Genomic DNA, 20,428 nt, shown 5'->3' with positions numbered 1-20,428 from the left:
CACCACCATCAACGAAAGATCTCCATCCACGCACAACACCAGTCTGCCATGCACTTGCAACATAACAAACTCACGCCCATTTCGCGAGCCCCAAATCGCACTTTGCCAAGCCAGAATATGAATGAGCCAAATGTCAAGTAGTCATGAATGGTTAGAGCGACACAGTAGCAGCAGAGGTGGGTGGCTGAGAGAGAGAACACGCACGCAAGGAAGAAGAAGAAAAAAAGTGATTCCCGATTTTTGAACCCTAACGAACCTTTTGGCCTTGGTTCAATTTTTAACCGAGGCATAAAACAGTTTTTGGCACCGGTTCAATTCCACGACAAAAAACAATTTTTGGCCTCCATTCAATTTTTAACCGAGGCAGAAAACAGTTTTTGGCACCGGTTCAATTCCACCCGAGCCCAAATATCACTACCGTAGTGGCATTTTTGTAATATTAGCCAACTTTTAGGCTTCAGATCTTCAAAACTGAGGCATATCAGACCTTTTAGACCATGAATGGAGGATAAGACCCAAGAAGGAGTGGGAAAGCTTACCAACACCCCTAACAACCTTCAAGAGGCTCTCCAAGCACCCCAAAAGTGTTTCTCTATCGTGCAAAATGAGGAATGGTCCAAACTCTCGCGAGAAACAAGATTAAAAACTCATTTTATTACATGTTAGTGACGCCACCGCTCAGCCTTGTCTCAGCAACGCTCAATGCTAGCTTTTATGAATTGAATGACGCTCAGCCCCACTTTCCACCACTCCACCTTGTGGCGCTCAGCCCCAATTCCTAACCACTCAGCCTTATGGCGCTAAGCTTCAGTTTTCCACCGCTCAGCCTTGGGCTATTTGACAACATTATGTATTTGAAGCACTAAGAGTGATTCTAGTCGCGCCCAATGCAGGTATTTGCTTCAAAATCAATATTTTCTTGTCGAATCGTGCTCCATTGAGTTCTTGCTTGTTTTCTTCCACCACAATTTTTTCCTATTAACTTATTTAACAAACTTAAAAGAGATATTAGAAACAAAACAAGCATAAAACAAAACAAAACAAAACACACTAAACTTGAGGATATAACAAGATGAAAGCTAGGAAAGAGTTTATTTATTCTTGACAATAAACACACAAAAGAGGTAAAAATGGACGTTATCAACTATCCACACTAGAAATTCCACTATAACATCAAAAGTTAGGACAATACAAGATCCGCCTATGTACTTCCTACACCCTAGATACACACTCTTGAAAAACCCTTCAAGAAATGCATACCATTACGCAGTTCCCAACACCTATCATAGTCATAGTGATAGAACAAAAAAGTTTCAATAACAAGAAACCATAAATTCAGTAACTAAAAATCAATATTTCAATGGAAGACTAATGATAGAAAGAATACACTTGATTCTATGTAAGGCTTGATATCACAGTCACATAATCTTCTTGAATTCTTGATGAACAACTTGAGGAACAATGAAGAACTAATGCAAATTTCCTCCAAGAACTCTTCAGTAATCTTTATCTTCTCTTTGGTATCTCAAAAACGTCACTCCAAACTGGTGCAGTAATCTATTTTTAAAGCAGAGTTGTTTTTCTGGTTTATCTAGTTGATTAGGTTATCTAGCTAATAAACTAGGTTATGATAGTGCTCAAGTTCATGTTCGAGAATTAATCTAATCGACTAGATTAATATTCTAATCAAATAGTGTGATTATAAAACAACAAATTTAACCATCACACACATCAGACGTGACATAATAGATTAGATTAACATTCTAATCAACTAAGTGTGAAGGATTTAACACATTTAGCTTGGCACACATCAAGTTCATACAAACATATATGTCCTGTTTGAATTTCAGTTATTATAGGCTATCATTTTCTTATGGACATCATCAAAAACAACATAAGTTCTCTTTGAAAAATAGAAATAGAAATATATATATATATATATATATATATATATATATATAGTAGAATGGGTTCTGTGGTGACAGTAGCAAGAGCTCCTGGTCTAAGGAATTTTCCTTGGCGTAAAACGTGAAGGGGATTAATCTTGTAAGTGGTAGGGTGAAACTCATTGATAATGGCTCTATAGAGTCGTCGAGACCACCACAAGTGCATGTCTCTAGTGACTCTGATATCAGTGCATGTATCTGGATAATTGAGTAAGAATAATCTTTGATTATGTGATTTATAATGATGTGATTGTTTGGAGAGCATTGTATTGTGATACAACATGTTTTATTAATATATGTTGTTCCTTTTTCAAATTAGTTTACTCTCTTGTGTTTATTTGTCTTGTTTGTGCAATAATCACATGCTTTGTGTGAGTAGATGAAAATGCATATATGGAGACACCTACGATTAAAGAGTCAGCAATTAAAGTTGTGGGATACTTTGAAAGCATGAGTAGTTAATTTTGATATAGAAATTTTATTGGTTTAGTTTGATTTTATAAATATCATATTTTTATAATTTTATCTCTTCAAAAATTATATTAATATATTTTATATTCTGAATTATCTATTTTAAATATTATTATGAAATGTCTTTATTTTATTATTAGTTTTATGCTAGAATGTTAGAATACATAGACATAAAATCCCTTCATCGTTTATGAGCAACTAAAGATTAATTTCATTTGGTGAAACTTTCACAAACCTCGATGCAAAGCACCAATCAAAGAAAAAGATTCTCGACAACCCCTTGATAAAATATCTCTCGCTCTTGAAATCACCAATTTTGAGTTTCTTTTTTACATTATTTAATATTTAATTCTTCAAACGGTAGTTTCATACAAATTAAGAATAAAATTTAAATATACTAGCGTAACATAGGTGTTATCGCGCCTGTACATATATATTTTTTAAATATGCGTAATATTATATTAGTAGGTGATAATATTATAATGTTATTAAGTTAATATCTATAACTATATATAAAGGGGATTCCCTCTTTTGTGTCCACATTTCATAATTCCAACTTTACCCTTTACAATTTAATTATTTATTAAATTTTTAAAAATTAACGGTTACTTTTACAAGTTTTTATAAAAGTATTTACTTATCTCCTTCTTCTTTTCTCTCCTACTATCCATCAACAGTTATTTTTCTCATATTTTCTCCATATATTTCACTTTAATTTTTATAAATATACTTTTATTTTGTTCATTAACTTAATAACATTACAATATCATCAATTATTAATATAATTCAAAAAATGCGTACATACAGACGCGATAGCGCCTGTGTTTACGCTAGTATATATATATATATATATATATATATATATATATATATATATTAAAACTATATTTATTAAAAATAAAGTGAAATATATTAGAGAAGAATAACCATTGATAAATAAAGAAGAAGATAAGAAGCAGAGACATCTGATTTTATAAAAAGTTTGTAAAAGTAACGGTCAATTTTTAAAAATTTAATAAATTATTATATTTAAAGAGTAAAATCAGTATTTTAAAAAGTGGACACAAAAACGGAGATCCCCTTTATATATTGTTATAGATTATAAAAATTAAACTTTTGATTGCACACTAAGCTAATCAGGCCGTTACTCAAGAATATCATAAAGCACTTAACAAGTGACACTTCTAATTTGCTATTAACTACTATTAAACACTAATTGGGTTTCCAATATCTAATTTGGTATTTTTTTTTCAATACAAAAGTAATATAGAAATCAAAATAGAAGAGCATAATAAAATTATCATAATGTTTTGGATTATCATAACAGAGCGTGAAAATTGGAATGGAGACGACAATGTGAGTGATAGGATCAATCACTCCTCACCCAACTCCTACTCTGTGTCTCAGTCACCATCATCTATCTCCATGCATTCATTTACAAACAGGATCGATGGAAGCCGCTGCAACAAACTTGTCTGGTTCCTGCAGCAAATGCAGAGTTCGTATGTTACAGCAAATTGATAATGCAACATGTGAGACAAAAACATGTATTAAGTGGAGTTATTGCACCTGGCCAATCAACTAGGTTGTCAGAAAACCACCATGTGAAATGCCCAAGTTGATGACATGATCTATGGCAGAGAGAACATCATTGAAAAACTAAAACTAAGGTCCCACTCAGAAAAGGTAGTGTGTATATATATGCCTAAACTAGCTTATAAGTTAAAGTTTTGTCACGTGCAGGAAGTGACAATAAACCCTAAATCCTAAACACTAATGTTATATTTTCCTTTTTTTATTTCCAACATCACAGAGCAAACATGGGCGTGGAATTATTTTTTGTAGAGATGTACGCTTGAAAGATAGAATATTATATATGAGCATCTCAGTTTGAATGGTTTTGTGTCTGCATCTCTTTGACCGTGTTGCTTTCTCTTCCAACTCTTCATGGCCTCATCAATTCCTTCCATGGAATTCACCGCTTTATCGTCCTCACTCCCACGGAACTACGATGTACTCATCAACTTTACTGGAGAAGACATCCATAGAAAATTTGTTTCTCATCTTGATTCTGCTCTCTCTGCTGTTGGATTCACCACTTTCCTTCATCACCAGAATGCAGTGAAGCCAATGCACATCCAAGAACCTATTGTCAACCTCTGTCGGGTAGCAATTGTTGTTTTTACCAAAACCTATTCTGAGTCTGCTTGGTGTCTTCATCAACTTCAACAAATCGTGAAATGGCACGAAACTTGTTGCCAACACGTTCTGCCTGTATATTACGAAATTGCGCCATCTGATGTACGTCTTCAGCAAGGTGATTTTGGAAAAGCCTTTAAAGCAACTGCACACCAAACATTTTCAGAACAAGAACTGGAGCATGGCATGTCCAGGTGGAGCCACGCACTCACCAAAGTTGCAAATTGCTTTGGATGGGATGAGAGCAATTACAGGTAAAATCACTCACTCACTCACTCAACCAACAATATTTTTAGCTTGTACTTTAATCTTGTTAATGCATGACTTCTTCCATAATTGCTATTATACTTGAAGGAGCGATGCTGAAGTAGTGAACAAAATTGTTAAGAGCCTTCTTAATTTATCAGTCTTCTCTGCTACTAAATTTCCAGTTGGATTACAATCCCGCGTGGAAAATGTGATTCGAACTATCAAAAGTAAATCCACAAAAGTTTGTATAATAGGGATATGTGGAAAGGGAGGATCTGGTAAAACCACTCTTGCCAAAGCCATCTACAATCAAATTCAAATTACATTCAGGGACAAAAGTTTCATTGAAGATATTACACGAGTTAGCGGAATAAGAGGGACTCTTCCTTTACAAGAACAACTTCTTTTAGATGTCCTCAAAACAAGGGTGGAGATACCGAGCCTTGATATGGGAAGTAGAATGATTCAGGAAAGACTTTCTGGGAAAAAGGTGCTCATTGTACTTGATGATGTGCCTGAATTTTGTAAACTTTTAGACCTACTGAAATGTCGTAATTGGTTTAGTGGAGGAACTGTAATAATCGTGACAGCAGAAGATTTAGAGCTACTGGAAAAACATCGAGTTGATTATGTTTTTCGGATGAAGCCAATGAATGACAATGAGTCCCTTGAGCTTCTTAGTTGGCACGCACTTAGAGAAGCAAAACCAAAACAAAAAGAACACGATTACCTTGCAAGAAGAATAGCTATTTATTGTCTACGACTACCTCTAATCCTTGAAGTCATTGGAAGTAATTTATTTGAAAGAACGAAAGAAGAATGGTATGGGGTATTACGTGATTTAGAAAAAATTGGCTCACCCTCTGTTGAAAATAAATTGAACATATGCTTCAAAGGTTTACAGAATCAAATGGTAAAAGATTTATTCCTTTATGTATCTCGTTTCTTTGTTGGCAAGGGCAGAAACTATGCTACGAAGATCCTAAATGGTTGTCAAATAGACGTTGATATTGGAATAAGAGTTCTCTTGGAGCGTAACCTCTTAAAAGTCACGAAGAACAACAAATTTGGAATGCATCCTTTGCTACAAGAAATGGGATTAACAATTATTCGAGAAATTTCAGAAAAGGATCCTTCGAAGAACAGGCCATGGTTGTTTGATAAGGATACAAAATATGTAAGAACTTTTTTATATGTGGTTTGAAATTTCTTTGAAATAGTTTACTTTTTCCTGTGCAACATTTGTTTTTCTTTGCTCCTTTCATGACAGGGGACAAAAGCCACGCAATTGTTGCTTCAGAAACTGGATCAAGTCGAAATGTCGTTAAATCCAGAGTACCTGTTACAGAAACTGAGATGGATCAGTCCGTATGGGTTTTATTCAGAATACCTTGATAACAAATTTTGTGCAGATGATGCAATAGCATTTGATCAGTTCGCACCCCAGGTTTTCATTACGAGCCATTTTTCATTAAGACACAAAGCTTAATTAAAATAAATTACTATAACTTGTACTACTTTTTTTTTATTTCGTTTATAATATTTGTCCAAAAATCTATCTTGGTGTAGGTTTTGAGGTCGCTAAAAGTCCTTAACCTCAGTCACTCCAACTATCTAACAACAACCCCTGACTTTACCAGACTACCATGTCTTGAACAGCTTATTCTGAAATGTTGTCGAAGATTACGCAAAGTACACCAATCTATTGGATGTCTCTGCAATCTTTTACTGCTAGATTTGAAGGACTGTACAAGTCTAAGCAATCTCCCGAAAGAGATATATAAGTTGAAATCTTTAAGAACACTGAATCTTTCTGGTTGTTCGAAGATTGACCTAATGGATAAAGATATAGCACAGTTGGAATCCCTGACAATTCTAATCGCTGAAAATACAACTGTCAAACATGTTCCTTTTTCAGTTATAAGCTCAAAAAGCATTGGATATATATGCCTACGTCGATTTGAGGGATTGTCTCATAATCTTTTTCCTTCTATCATTCGCTCTTGGATGTCACAAAATATGAATCTCATATCTTACATGCATTTGTTTTGCATGGATAAGGAGGATAATAGTTGGGATGATATTGTGCCATCAGTTAGTAGTAGCCTTAGAAATCTTCGAAGTGTTTTGGTACAATGTAACACCGAGTTTCAACTATCTAAACAAGTAAAAAGTATTCTGGTTGAATATTTTGCAAATACTACAGAATCAGGAATTTCAAAGCATCGCGTAAGGTCTTCTTTGATTGGTGTTGGAAGATGCAATGAATTCTTCAACAGTGTCAGCTATAGCATATCTGAGGTTCTTTTCTAGCTTTCCCTTGTTTATTTATTACCTTCACTATCATTTTATCTGTTTAGAGAATATAAAATAATCCTAATGAAGTATCTAACTGAAACTACAATAATAAATTTTAACACTCTTCACTTCTATTGCCACACAACCTCGTCTAGAAGTTTCTGATTTTGGTAATCAACTAACCAACAAGTGATTTTGCTTTTATTTCAACACTTTCTTACTATATTTCCAATCGTGGTAGAAATATACTAAAAGAGAAAAAAAAATAGAAATGCATTGTAAATCACTAATGACAGCGATGATACATACAAAAAAACTATTAATCAGATTTGTTTAGATTAATTAGCATTGGTATGTTTTGATTATGTACTAAATTGTTGTTTCTTTGATAATAAATCCCCACTTTGTAATTCTAAATTTAAAATAATGATTACAGAAGACGAAGCCTTTTATCTTATGATGCAGGTACTGAGAAGCAGTGAGTGGTGTGAAGTTTCTCTCCCAACTGTCAATGATCCTTGTTGTTTGGCCCATATGGGTGAGGGACACTCTGTTTCTTTCATTATGCCTCAAGATCGTGACATGAAGGGAATGGCTTTGTGTGTTGTTTATTTATCAACTCCTGAAGTCATTGAACCTGAATTTACTACTATCTTAATTGTTAATCACACAAAGTGTACATTCCATATACACAACCTTGACACAATAATTTGCTTTAATGATGAGGATTGGAATGGTATAAGGTCAAATTTAGGATGTGGAGACAGGGTGGAGATGTTTGTGAGTTTTGGTAATGGATTGGTGGTCAAGAAGACTGCGGTGTATCTGATATGTGGTGAATCAAAGAACATGGAAAAAGCGTCTGAGCCAAAGAAACATTCTCTCACCAGATTCATAAAGAAAGTTGTAATGTGACTTCTAGTAAGTCATTTATTTTCTGTGACAACAGCAGGATCACTTTAGTGATGGAAATAAGTGTTTTCGATTCCTAGTTATCTTTCCCATACTTTCCTTCTTTTTCTTTAGTGTATGGGTTACAGTTAAGAAATTCACGTTTATTTTAGCCGTGCTTCTCACTACTCACATTGTGTTTCCTTGGCTTGGCTTAAGTTGTTTATTATATGTTGTAAAAACTTATCTAAAACACCAAAAGTTCTTGATTCCTAAGACGTGTATAATCATTACCTTAAGAACTTATACGTGATGTGTTCTGCAAGTTTTTCATATTACAACAGAACTTCTCAAAATATTTTAGGATTCCGAGACTAACAAGAAACTCTGAAAAAGAGTACATAACTAAATCCAAGATCATAAAATAAAGAAAGAAGAAAAAGAGACAAAGATTACGCGAGACAGAAAAGCTCAAATGTGTGTTTTTGGAAGTGTAGAAGAGGATCTATTTATAGACGGGATAACTCCAACATTTTATTTATTTTCTTTTGATTATTTTTTAAGAAAAATAATATTTTGATTACTAAATTTTAATAATATTTTAGATTATTAAAAATAAAAAAATAAAAATTATTTAAAAAAGATCATCTAAAATTATAAAAAAATGTAAATAAAAATTGTTAAAATTTAGTAATAAAAAATCATTTTCCTTGTGTCAATTCTTTTTCCTTTCGGCGTATAATATCTCATCAACAAGACACAAAGGCAGATGATGTTCGGTTTTTTTGTTATGTATTTTGCTTTGTTATCTTCTAGGCAGTCTCTGTTTTCGTTTCACTGTAGCCTCATCCCTTTATTTAAGACTAAATGTAACAAGGTTTAATTTCACTTATCGTTTTTACACTTATTATTTCTTTTTATATATCACTTAAATATATCGTTTTTTTCTTCAATTTACTTTTGTATATAAGTTCCATTATAATTTTTCAATTTTCAGTTTTTAACTAAATATATTTTTTACATAATAATGAGAAACAAAATACAAGGATTTTCAATTTATTTTATAATAACATCATCTAATATTAATAAATATTAAAAAAATATAATAAAAAAACTGATGAAAACTATTAAAGAATAGAAAATATAATATCATTTTATACTGTCTCCTGTTCGTTTTTGTTATTTTGTTAAATATATGCTTTTTGTAACTGCAGATCGTTGTTTAATTTTTTTAATTAGTCAATCGGTCTTCCTAAACTATAGGTGCAAATATGTTTGTTATTCACGTTTCCTGAAATCATGGTTATGTGGTTACTGTCAGTTTTATTTTTTTTATTATAAATGTACTGCTGCTGCGTTGAATAAAACAAGCCATTTCTTCACATCAATCTCATAATACTGTACACTTTACCTGGTTCTGTTTTTTCCTTCTCCCGATTAAATTATTTCCCTTTCAACTCCAACAATCTGGTATCCAGAGCTGTTTTCTTACGGGCCTGTGAAACAATGGACGTTGAATCAAATTTCTCCCAAGTAGCACCTCCGGTCTTTGACAAAGAGAACTACGATGCCTGGGCGATAAAAATGGGGGCTTACCTAGAGGCTTTGGATCTTTGGGAAGCCATTGAAGAAGATTACGAAATCCTTCCGCTGCCCGAAAATCCCACCATGACCCAGATGAAAAGTTACAAGGAGAAGAAAACTCGGAAAGCAAAGGTGAAATCATGTCTCTTTGTTGGTGTTTCGGCAACCCTCTTCACTCGAATCATGACCTTAAAAACAGCAAAAGAAATATGGGAGTATCTAAAGAAGGAGTATGCAGGGGATGAAAGGATTCGAGGTATGCAAGTGTTGAATTTGATGAGAGAATTTGAGCTTCAAAAGATGAAGGAGTCTGAGACCATTAAAGAGTACTCAGACATATTGCTTGCCATTGTTAACAAGGTAAGATTACTTGGCACAAATTTTTTGGATTGCAGAATTATCGAAAAAATTCTTGTAACTGTGCCAGAAAGGTATGAGGCATCCATAACCACTCTAGAAAACACAAAAGATCTGTCCAAGATTACCTTGGCAGAGGTGTTACATGCCTTGCAGGCCCAAGAGCAACGGAGGCTTATGAGACAAGATCAAGTGGTTGAAGGTGCATTACCGGCAAAGCATCACAGTGGAAAGAAAAACTTCAAGAAGCATAAACAAACAAGCGGTGAAAACACGACATACAAAGGCAAGGGCAAAAAGAAAAATTACCCACCTTGTGAGCACTGCGGAAAATTGGGTCATCCACCATTCAGGTGTTGGAAAAGACCAGATGCAAAATGCAACAAGTGTAATCAACTTGGACATGAAGCTGTAATTTGTGGAAGCAAACAACATGAAGTCAATGCCCAAGTTGTTGAGCAAGATGACGAAGATCATATTTTCTCTGCTTCAACTTTTTCAGCAAAGAGTAACTCTGAATGTTGGTTGATTGATAGTGGTTGTACCAACCACATGTCGTATGACAAAACTCTATTCAAGCACTTAAAGCCTACTAAAGTCTCAAAGGTCAGAATAGGAAATGGTGACTATATTTCTGCAAAAGGAAAAGGAACCGTAGCAATTTCAACGAGCTCAGGTACAAAAATAATCTCCGATGTTCTTTATGTACCTGACATTGATCAAAATTTGCTAAGTGTAGGACAGTTGATGGAAAAGGGATTTAAAGTGTCCTTTGAACATCAAAACTGCCTTATCTCTGACATTGCTGGCCGGGAGGTTCTAAGGGTTAAAATGAGAGGTAAAAGCTTCTCATTTGATCCAACAAAGGAGAAGAATGTAGCCTATTACACTCAAGCCAATCTCACAGAACTTTGGCACAAAAGACTAGGTCATTGTCATCTTGAAAGAATGTTGAAAATACAGAAGAATGACATGTCTCCAGGTGTACCAACAGTTTCTGAAAATCTTTCAAATTGTAATGCTTGTCAATTTGGTAAACAAAACAGAAAGTCTTTTCCCAAATCATCTTGGAGAGCCTCTCAAAAGTTGCAACTAATTCACACTGATGTGGTAGGACCTCAAAGAACACCATCACTACAAGGTAGTCTCTACTTTATTTTGTTCATAGATGATTTTACAAGAATGTGCTGGATTTTTTTCTTGAAATTCAAGCATGAAGTTGCTGGAGTATTTATGAAGTTCAAGAAAATGGTGGAAACTCAAAGTGGCTACAAGATTCAATTTCTAAGATCAGACAATGGGAAGGAGTATACATCAACAAAATTTAATTATTTTGTGAAGAAGCAGGAATTGCGCATCAATTGACAGCTCCTTACACTCCTCAACAAAATGGGGTAAGTGAAAGGAGAAACAGATCTGTGATGGAGATGGCTAGATGCATGTTGCATGAGAAGGAGCTGCCTAAAACATTTTGGGCAGAAGCGGCTAATACAGCAGTTTTCTTGCAAAATCGGCTTCCAACCAAGGCCTTGAAAGACAAAACTCCATTTGAGGCTTGGTATGGGTATAAACCTTCTCTAACCTTCCTTAAAGTATTTGGTTGTGTCTGTTTTGTATATATTCCTCAGGTTAAGCGTGATAAACTTGACAAGAAGGCTACTCCAGGCATCTTTGTGGGTTACAGTTCTGTTTCGAAAGCCTACAAAGTGTATCATCCTCAAACCGAAAAGATGACTATCACTAGAGATGTACATTTTAATGAAGGTCAGAAATGGGATTGGAAGAACTCACAAAGCACAACAGAATTCTTTCCAATTATAGAAGATAATCATCATGGAGAACAAACCACATAACTGTTGCAAGATGAATTGGAAGATGATCCTCCAATCAGAGGAACTAGGCTATTGTCTGACATCTATCAAAGATGTAATGTAGCTATTTGTGAACCTGCTAGCTGTGAGGAAGCACTAAGACTCCCAAAATGGAAAAATGCAATGGAGGAGGAGATGTCTATGATTCAAAAAAAAACGTGGGAGTTGGTTGACAAGCCTGAAAACAGAAAAGTCATTGGAGTCAAATGGGTTTTTAGAACAAAGCTTAATGCAGATAGCTCAATCAACAAATACAAGGCCAGACTCGTGGTTAAAGGGTATGCACAAATCTTTGGTGTTGATTATTCTGACACTTTTGCTCTTGTGTCTATATTAGATACAATCAGATTGGTGTTAACTATAGCTGCGCAAAAGGGCTGGAAAATATTCCAGTTGGATGTCAAATCAGCATTTTTAAATGGAGTTCTAGAAGAAGAAATATATGTGGAGCAACCAGAGGGATTCGTGAAGCATGGTGAAGAAGATAAAGTTTATCTACTAAGAAAGGCCCTATATGGCCTAAAGCAAGCTCCAAGGGCCTGGTATAGTAGAATAAATGATCACCTATTAAGCATAGGCTTTACAAAAAGCTTATCTGAATTCACTCTCTATGTGAAAGATAAGGGAAATAGTTTTCTCATAGTTTCACTATATGTTGATGATCTTTTAGTAACTGGAGATGACACAAAGTTGATTGAAGAATTCAAGCAAGAAATGATGCAAGCATTTGAAATGACAGATCTTGGTCTCATGATCTATTTTCTTGGAATTGAGATCAAACAAGGTGAAAATCAAGTGTTCATTTGCCAAAGAAAATATGCAAAGGAAATATTGAGGAAATTTCAAATGGATGAATGTAAAGCAGTTAGCACACCAATGAATCAAAGAGATAAATTCATCAAGGAAGATGGTGTTGATAAAGTTGATGAAGGATACTACAGGAGCTTGATTGGATGTCTAATGTACCTAACTGCAACAAGGCCAGACATTATATTTGTTGTAAGTCTCTTATCTCGATTTATGCATTGTGCTAGTGAGGTGCATTTAAGAGCAGCAAAAAGAATATTAAGGTATGTGAAAGGCACTCTTGATTATGGTGTCAAATTTGAGAAGTGTACAAATTTCAAGTTGTGTGGATTTTCTGATAGTGATTGGGCTGGATCTTATGATGACATGAAAAGCACTTCAGGGTATTGTTTCAACTTAGGTTCAGGAGTTTTCTCATTGTGCACAAAGAAGCAAGAGATTGTAGCACAATCCACTGCAGAGGCTGAATTCATAGCAGCAACAGCTGCTGTAAATCAAGTTCTATGGCTGAAAAAGATTCTATATGATTTACACTTTCAGCAGAAAAATAAAATTGAGGTTTTTGTTGACAACCAGGCAGCAATTGCAATTGCAAATAATCCAGTATGTCATGGGAAAACAAAACATTTCAACATCAAGCTCTATTTTTTGAGGGAGATGCAGCAAAATGGAGAAGTGAACTTAGTTTACTGCAAGTCTGAAGATCAGTTGGCTGACATGTTCACAAAGCCTTTGCCTGTCAGCAAATTTGAATTATTGAGAAAAAGAATTGGAGTGTGCAGCAGTTCCTAAAGCAAGGAGGAGTGTTAAATATCTGCTTTTTGTAACTGTAGATCGTTGTTTAATTTTTTTAATTAGTCAATAGGTCTTCCTAAACTTTAGGTGCAAGTATGTTTGTTATTCACGTTTCCTGAAATCATGGTTATGTGGTTACTGTCAGTTTTATTTTTTTATTATAAATGTATTGCTGCTGCATTGAATAAAACAAGTCATTTCTTCACATCAATCTCATAATACTGTACACTTTACCTGGTTCTGTTTTTTCCTTCTCCCGATTAAATTATTTCCCTTTCAACTCCAACAGTTTTCATTTAAAGAGTAAAAGTTATAAGAGATGAACTTTCTTTTTATTTCTCACATCTTTTCTTTCATTACTAAAAAAAGAAAGTAAAAACAGAAACATATTCTTGACATACTTAAAAGTAAAATATTAATTTCGTAGTATATTTTATTTTATTTTCAATTTTAATTATGACTTATTTATTATATATTTTCCTTTTATTTATGTTTATATTTATTTATATATATATATATATATATATATATATATATATATATATATATATATTAAGTTTTAGTTTTAATTTAATTATTGATGAGTTGAAAATTTTAAAGGAATAAATGACTATATTTCAAATATGTGTGATTTTTTTTTACACTTATAAATTATATACTCATTTTTTTATTAGTGAGAATGATAATATATATATATATATATATATATATATATATATATATATATATATATATATATATATTATGTCTACTTTTACGAAACTTCTTTTAAATATTTTTATTTTCAACTATTTTTACACCCTTATACAAATAGGCCTAATCAACTATATTCATTTGACATGGGTCTTTAATTCTACTATTTTTTTCTAGCGATTATAACCTCAAAACATAAAGAGGGAAGAACCTACTCTTATCATTCCATAATCAATTTTCTCGTGCAAAAATCCTTTTTCTTCCATGTGATGGCTTCTATGGAATGGCAAATGTGGAATTCCATACGCATGATATGTCTGTCACCTCTCTTCTCATCAAAATAGTGAGGACCACTCCTTTGTATCCAACAAATCTGCACTCAAAATCAATATTTCTTTTATCAAAAAGTATCTTGCATAATTATGTGAAAAATCTCACTATACTGATCTACTTTAATATTTGTGCACTAGTGGCGAAGGATTTTTAAGCTGGTTAGAAAAGATTTTTATGCTGATTTCAATATCGAAATAGATACTGGTAGTATATAAAGTTTTCATTTTCTATGTAAGCTATGCGACAACCAGCATAGAAAGTCCACTCTTATTCCATTCCCAAATTTTTCACAAAATCTTAATTTCATTATAAGCAGCATAGCGAGAATGAGAGCTACCATAGAGGAGATACGATTTTAAATTAAAAATAATTTAATAAACTTGTAAATTATAAAATCTATCACTACTTCAATTTACTATGTCGGTTCCAAAGATAATTGATACAAAAAATCATCTACTTTATTACAAAACTGTCATCATCTCACTTTTTATATCGATTTTAGGTGTAACTGACATAAAAAGTCTTCTAATTTATTACGAAATTGTCACTATTCTTACTTTTTATATCAATTTTTATGCTCATTCTTGTAATAACTAATATAGACATGATCATATTTACAATTATTTCACTGTGCTTCACTTATGACAAATAGATTATAATTGTTATAATAAATCGTTATAAAATTCAATTTTTACACTAATAACAAATATACGTTAGTTGATTATGAGATACTTCATAAACAAGATTTTATGCTATGATATTTTTTATGTTTGTTGAGTTCCTTTTTACATGAGTTTTGATATAATTCTCTCATGTTTGTAGTTTTCTTGTTCTTTTTTCTTTTAATTTTCTCTTTCACATGCAACCAATAATAGGTGATTCAGAGAGTGTAAATTTAGCTAGGTTGTGCTAGACAATGATACTTAGTGTTTATAACTTTTCCTTAAATAATTCAATAATTCATGTAAGCGTGAGGTGTCAAAACAAAGTATTCTAAATTTGACTCCATAAATTGTAGATATATCTTCTAAGCTAATCATGAGATATCATTATATGACCAAGAATTGGGGCAATTGAAAGCCCGTTCAAGCTGTTACTTCAATCTTAAGTCCCCAATCAAACAATCCTTATACTCTGTAATAGTGGAAAACACGCCAAAGCACGTCTATCAGTGAGATGTAAAGTAAATATTGTTTATGAATTTATTATAAGTAGTTTTACAGTAAATAGTTTAATTAAAATTTAAAAAAATTATAAAATTATTTATATTGATAATGATAAATTACTACACCAAAAATGGTTATAAAACAATTAAAAAAAATCAATCTTCTTTATTAATAGGTATAGATAATTCGATAACATATTTCATGGCTAAGGTTTTGGCTACACTTTTTAAAATAGTTACTTATAATGTATTATTGACGATATTTAACTTAACTTACTCAAGTCTTAATTATAAATTTACCTAGATCTTATTCAACAATAACTAAATATTAGATTGAATGAGTTTGTCATTTTAAATTTTAAATGTTGAATAAAATAGTACAAATATTCATTTGTTAAATTTTCATATTTTATTAATGAAAATAACAAAAATACAAATTATATCAAACAAAATTTTACATATAATTATCGTCTATGACCTTAACTTTTAGGTAGCAACATGACATGAACATGAACAATTTCTAAAAAAGATATAACAAAAAAGTGTGCATGAGAAAGATTCAAGAAAAGAAAGATTAAGAATATTGAAGTAAAATACACCACCCAACAGGTTGGATATTTATAGCTTAAAGACTTGTATTCAAATTTTCAAGGTAATTTACCAAGAATGCTACTCCCTAATTGTGATGACCAGGAATAAGAAACTAGTCCATGCTGACTGTTGGAAGTAAGAAAAAATCAAATGAAGAAACTTTACAAATGGACAACTGCAGATACAAAATAAGACATAAATAAGTGTTTTGGTAAAAAAAAACAAGTCAGGACCAGAGAACATGAAATTCTTACTTTTATGATGGTATTTCAAATTCTTCAAGTTATAAGAAAATACTTTTAAAATTCTACATATTTATGGAAGGAAAATGATATAATGCCTCAGTTATTTGACCCCAATCTTACCCGCCTACGTGGCATCCATTATTTTAATATTTTTAAATGAAAGAGGAGCAGTGACACGTGAGAGAAGCTCGAGTGAATGTTGAGATTATGATACACGCGCACGTGAGGAAAAGTAAGAAAAAAAAGAACTGAACGTTGCAGTTTAAACTAAAGGCGAGAGTGCAGTTTAGGGAAAAGCGACAGTGCTCTTTTGGGAAAGAATAATAGAGGTGGATCGTTGTCATAGCTTCGTGGACAATTGGAAGCCCTAATTTTGGTGTTCTTCTTCTGCAAAATATATTTCTTTTTGCAGGTTGTAAGTTTAATGGATATAACATTTTTTGGTGGATAGGACACTCTCCACATTGAAGTCCAATGACATTGACAAACACATTCTAAGCTTTGTTGTTGTTGTTTGTCAATGACATTTGATGCTTTTTGCAATGAACAAAAAACCAGAATTATGTATTTGGTGCAGGAATTGCATTTCTTGGATTCAATATTTGTGTTGTTCATCAACATTTTTTGAACAGAAAACATCTTAGTGCAAAAAGGCATATTGTGCATTTTTTGAAGTTATTGGCTTGCAAATGTGTGTTGTTTATGAACAACTTTTTAAGAGATGTTAGTGCAAAATAGGATATTCCAATTTTACCATACTCATTACTAGGAACAATGAACGTCTAACATTTCTGAACTTAATTGGAACTAATTGGAATTGAAGATTGAATTAGAAACCAACTTCTTTTCTAGTTCGAGAATGAAGTGTCCTTCTGTAATTCCATAAGTGTCTTTTTACGCTGAACTTTTTGTACAGGCAGTACTGGAACTGCTTTTCAAGTGTATTATTACATAATTTCTGGTTTGGACACAATCCAAAGGCCATACAAATATTTCGATCATTATGAATCATCACCACACATCTCAAACAAGTCATTGGAATTGAACATTGAAATATAAACCAACATTTCTAGTTCGAGAATCAACTGCCCTTTTATGATTCCATAAGTGTCTTTTTACATTGAACTTTTTGTACAGGCAATACTGCAACTGCTTTTCAAGTGTATTTTCACATGAAATCTGGTTTGGACACAAACAAAAGGCCATCCAAATAATTCCATCTCCATGAATCACCACCAAACAACTTAAATAACTAATTGGAATTGAAGATTGAATTAAAAACTAACTTTTCTAGTACAAGAATAAAGTGTCCTTTTCTGATTCCATAAGTGTCTTTTTACACTCAACTTTTTGCACAGGCACTACTTTTCAAGGGTATTTTTGCATGAAATTTGGTTTGGACACAACCCAAAGGGCATCTAAATAATTCCATCTCCATGAATCATCTCCATGAATCATCACCAAACAACTTAAATAACTAATTGGAACTGAAGATTGAATTAAAAATCAACTTTTCTGGTACAAGAATAAAGTGTCCTTTTCTGATTCCATAAGTGTCTTTTTACACTCAAGTTTTTGCACAGGCACTACTGGAACTGCTTTTCAAGGGTATTTTTGCATGAAATTTGGTTTGGACACAATCCACAGGGCATCCAAATAATTCCATCTCCATGAATCATCACCAAACAACTTAAATAACTAATTGGAACTGAAGATTGAATTAAAAACCAACTTTTCTGGTTCAAGAATAAAGTGTCCTTTTCTGATTCCATAAGTGTCTTTTTACACTCAACTTTTTGCACAAGTACTATCGGAACTGCTTTTCAAGGGTATTTTTGCATGAAATCTGATTTGGACACAATCAAAAGGCCATCCAAATAATTCCATCTCCATGAATCATCACCAAACAACTTAAATAACTAATTGGAATTGAAGATTGAATTAAAAACCAACTTTTCTGGTACAAGAATAAAGTGTCCTTTTCTGATTCCATAAGTGTCTTTTTACACTCAACTTTTTGCACAGGCACTATTGGAACTGCTTTTCAAGGGTAGTTTTGCATGAAATCTGGTTTGGACACAATCCAAAGGGCATCCAAATAATTCCATCTCCATGAATCATCACCAAACAACTTAAATAACTAATTGGAATTGAAGATTGAATTAAAAACCAAATTTTCTAGTTCCAGGATCAAGTGTCCTTATATGATTCCATAAGTGTCTTTTTACATTGAACTTTTTGTACAGGCAGTACTGCAACTGCTTTTCAAGTGTATTATTACATAATTTGTGTTTTGGATACAATCCAAAGGCCATCCAAATAATTCCATGACCATAAATCATCACCACACAACTTAAATAACTAATTGCAATTGAAGATTGAATTAAAAACCAACTTTTCTGGTTCGATAATCAAGTGTCCTTTTATGATTCCATAAGTGTCTTTTTACATTGTACTTTTTGTACAAGCAGTACTGAAAGTGTTTTTTGAGTGTATTATTACATAATTTGTGGTTTGGATACAATCCAAAGGTCATCCAAATAATTCCATGACCATCAATCATCACCACACAACTTAAACAAGTTATTGGAACTGAAGATTGAAAATAAAAACCATTTTTTCTGGTACGATAATGAAGTCTACTTTTCTAATTCCATAACTGTCTTTTTATACTCAACATTTTGTACAAGCAATACCGGAACACCTTTTGAAGTCTACTAATACAATCGAAAATAACACAATTGCCTTCCCAAAATTAAGTATATTGATGGTTAGATTACCATCAAATCATGAATATATCTGTCAATGTACAAACTACATATTAACTCCAACAAATGATTCAACAATATATATAATTGTGCCAACATAAGTGACTTTTTCAATCACACTTTTACTTCTAAGACTGCATGACACATTGCAAGTTAAATAACATATTCCAATGTATCAGTTCCTATTTTATCCAAGTTTCCAAAATACATATACAATGACTACATTCATTATCCTTCGTCTACCTCAATCTAACTATCCCTATCTAAAATTATCTCAAAAATCCTGTTATGGCATTCTAACTTCTACATTTACAGCAGCTATTTCTTCAACAGCAGATCGTAGTGCTGAATAACTTCATCGCGTTGGACATTCAACCAATAAGCATTTCAGAACTAACCGCGTTCGAAAAGGTGTTTTGGACGATAACCTACCAGCCAAATCTTCGTTGTGTGAATGACCTTTAATCAACCAACAACTACGCCAACAAGAGTGCGCCCAAGTAATGCACCGAACGGAACCCACCACTTTCCGCGGAACCCGCCGCCTCCAACAACCCAAACCACTCTCGAGAACTCTGCTATTCGCTTCCACTGCGACCCACAACACCAACCTTTATGGAAGGATAGCCTTTTGGGGAAGAAAAAACTCTTGCAATACAAATGCCTATGTGCTTGTGTGACCTGCTCGAAGAAGAAAGAAGAAACTTACGAGGAAGAAACGAGAGAAAAGAACCAACGCACTGTGTTTTTTTAAAATGTTTCTCCAATTCACCGTGCGTGCACATGACACAAACTCACTTGGGACACTGCCTCCAATTACCGTTTCATTTAAAATTATTAAAATAATGAATGCCATGTAGGCGGATAAGATTGGAGTCAAATAACTGAGACGTTGTATCATTATCCTGAAAATACTTAACACCTTTTTCCTAATAAACAACAAATAAGAACCAAACCACCTTTGCAGTTGTACCTAGATAAGCCCCGGTTGCTTAACTTTTAAGTTGGACCATGTGTCAGTTTTCAATCAAATTAAAGAAGCATAAAACTAAAGTGCTCTATTTATGTATTCATTCATAGGTTACCATTTTGGAAAATAAAGATGTAGTCAAGAAGCAAGCACTTATACTAGGACAAAACAAGGTTCAAAAAAAGAAAAAGAATC

General features: G+C 33.0%; 1 protein-coding gene across 1 annotated transcript; it reads left to right on the top strand.

The window, feature by feature from the left end:
- Positions 1-4,260: 4,260 nt before the first annotated feature.
- Positions 4,261-8,226, top strand: LOC114166214 (protein SUPPRESSOR OF npr1-1, CONSTITUTIVE 1-like). The gene is made up of 5 exons (XM_028050908.1): positions 4,261-4,870; positions 4,971-6,042; positions 6,136-6,312; positions 6,435-7,166; positions 7,629-8,226. The coding sequence occupies exons 1-5, from the start codon at positions 4,365-4,367 to the stop codon at positions 8,076-8,078; spliced, it is 2,937 nt and encodes a 978-aa protein (XP_027906709.1). The 5' UTR covers positions 4,261-4,364; the 3' UTR covers positions 8,079-8,226.
- The last annotated feature ends 12,202 nt before the right edge of the window (positions 8,227-20,428 follow it).

The sequence above is a fragment of the Vigna unguiculata genome, chromosome 10 (assembly GCF_004118075.2).
Source record: "Vigna unguiculata cultivar IT97K-499-35 chromosome 10, ASM411807v1, whole genome shotgun sequence".
Classification (NCBI taxonomy): domain Eukaryota; kingdom Viridiplantae; phylum Streptophyta; class Magnoliopsida; order Fabales; family Fabaceae; genus Vigna; species Vigna unguiculata.
This window is presented reverse-complemented; position numbering and strand designations above follow the sequence as displayed.

What these genes read in the sequence shown, in the direction of transcription:
- LOC114166214 (XM_028050908.1), top strand. Translation starts at nt 4,365, where the DNA reads ATGGCCTCATCAATTCCTTCCATGGAATTCACCGCTTTATCGTCCTCA. An exon ending in TTGATAAGGATACAAAATAT is followed by an intron (nt 6,043 to 6,135) that starts GTAAGAACTTTT and finishes CTTTCATGACAG; the next exon opens with GGGACAAAAGCCACGCAATT. An exon ending in TTGATCAGTTCGCACCCCAG is followed by an intron (nt 6,313 to 6,434) that starts GTTTTCATTACG and finishes ATCTTGGTGTAG; the next exon opens with GTTTTGAGGTCGCTAAAAGT.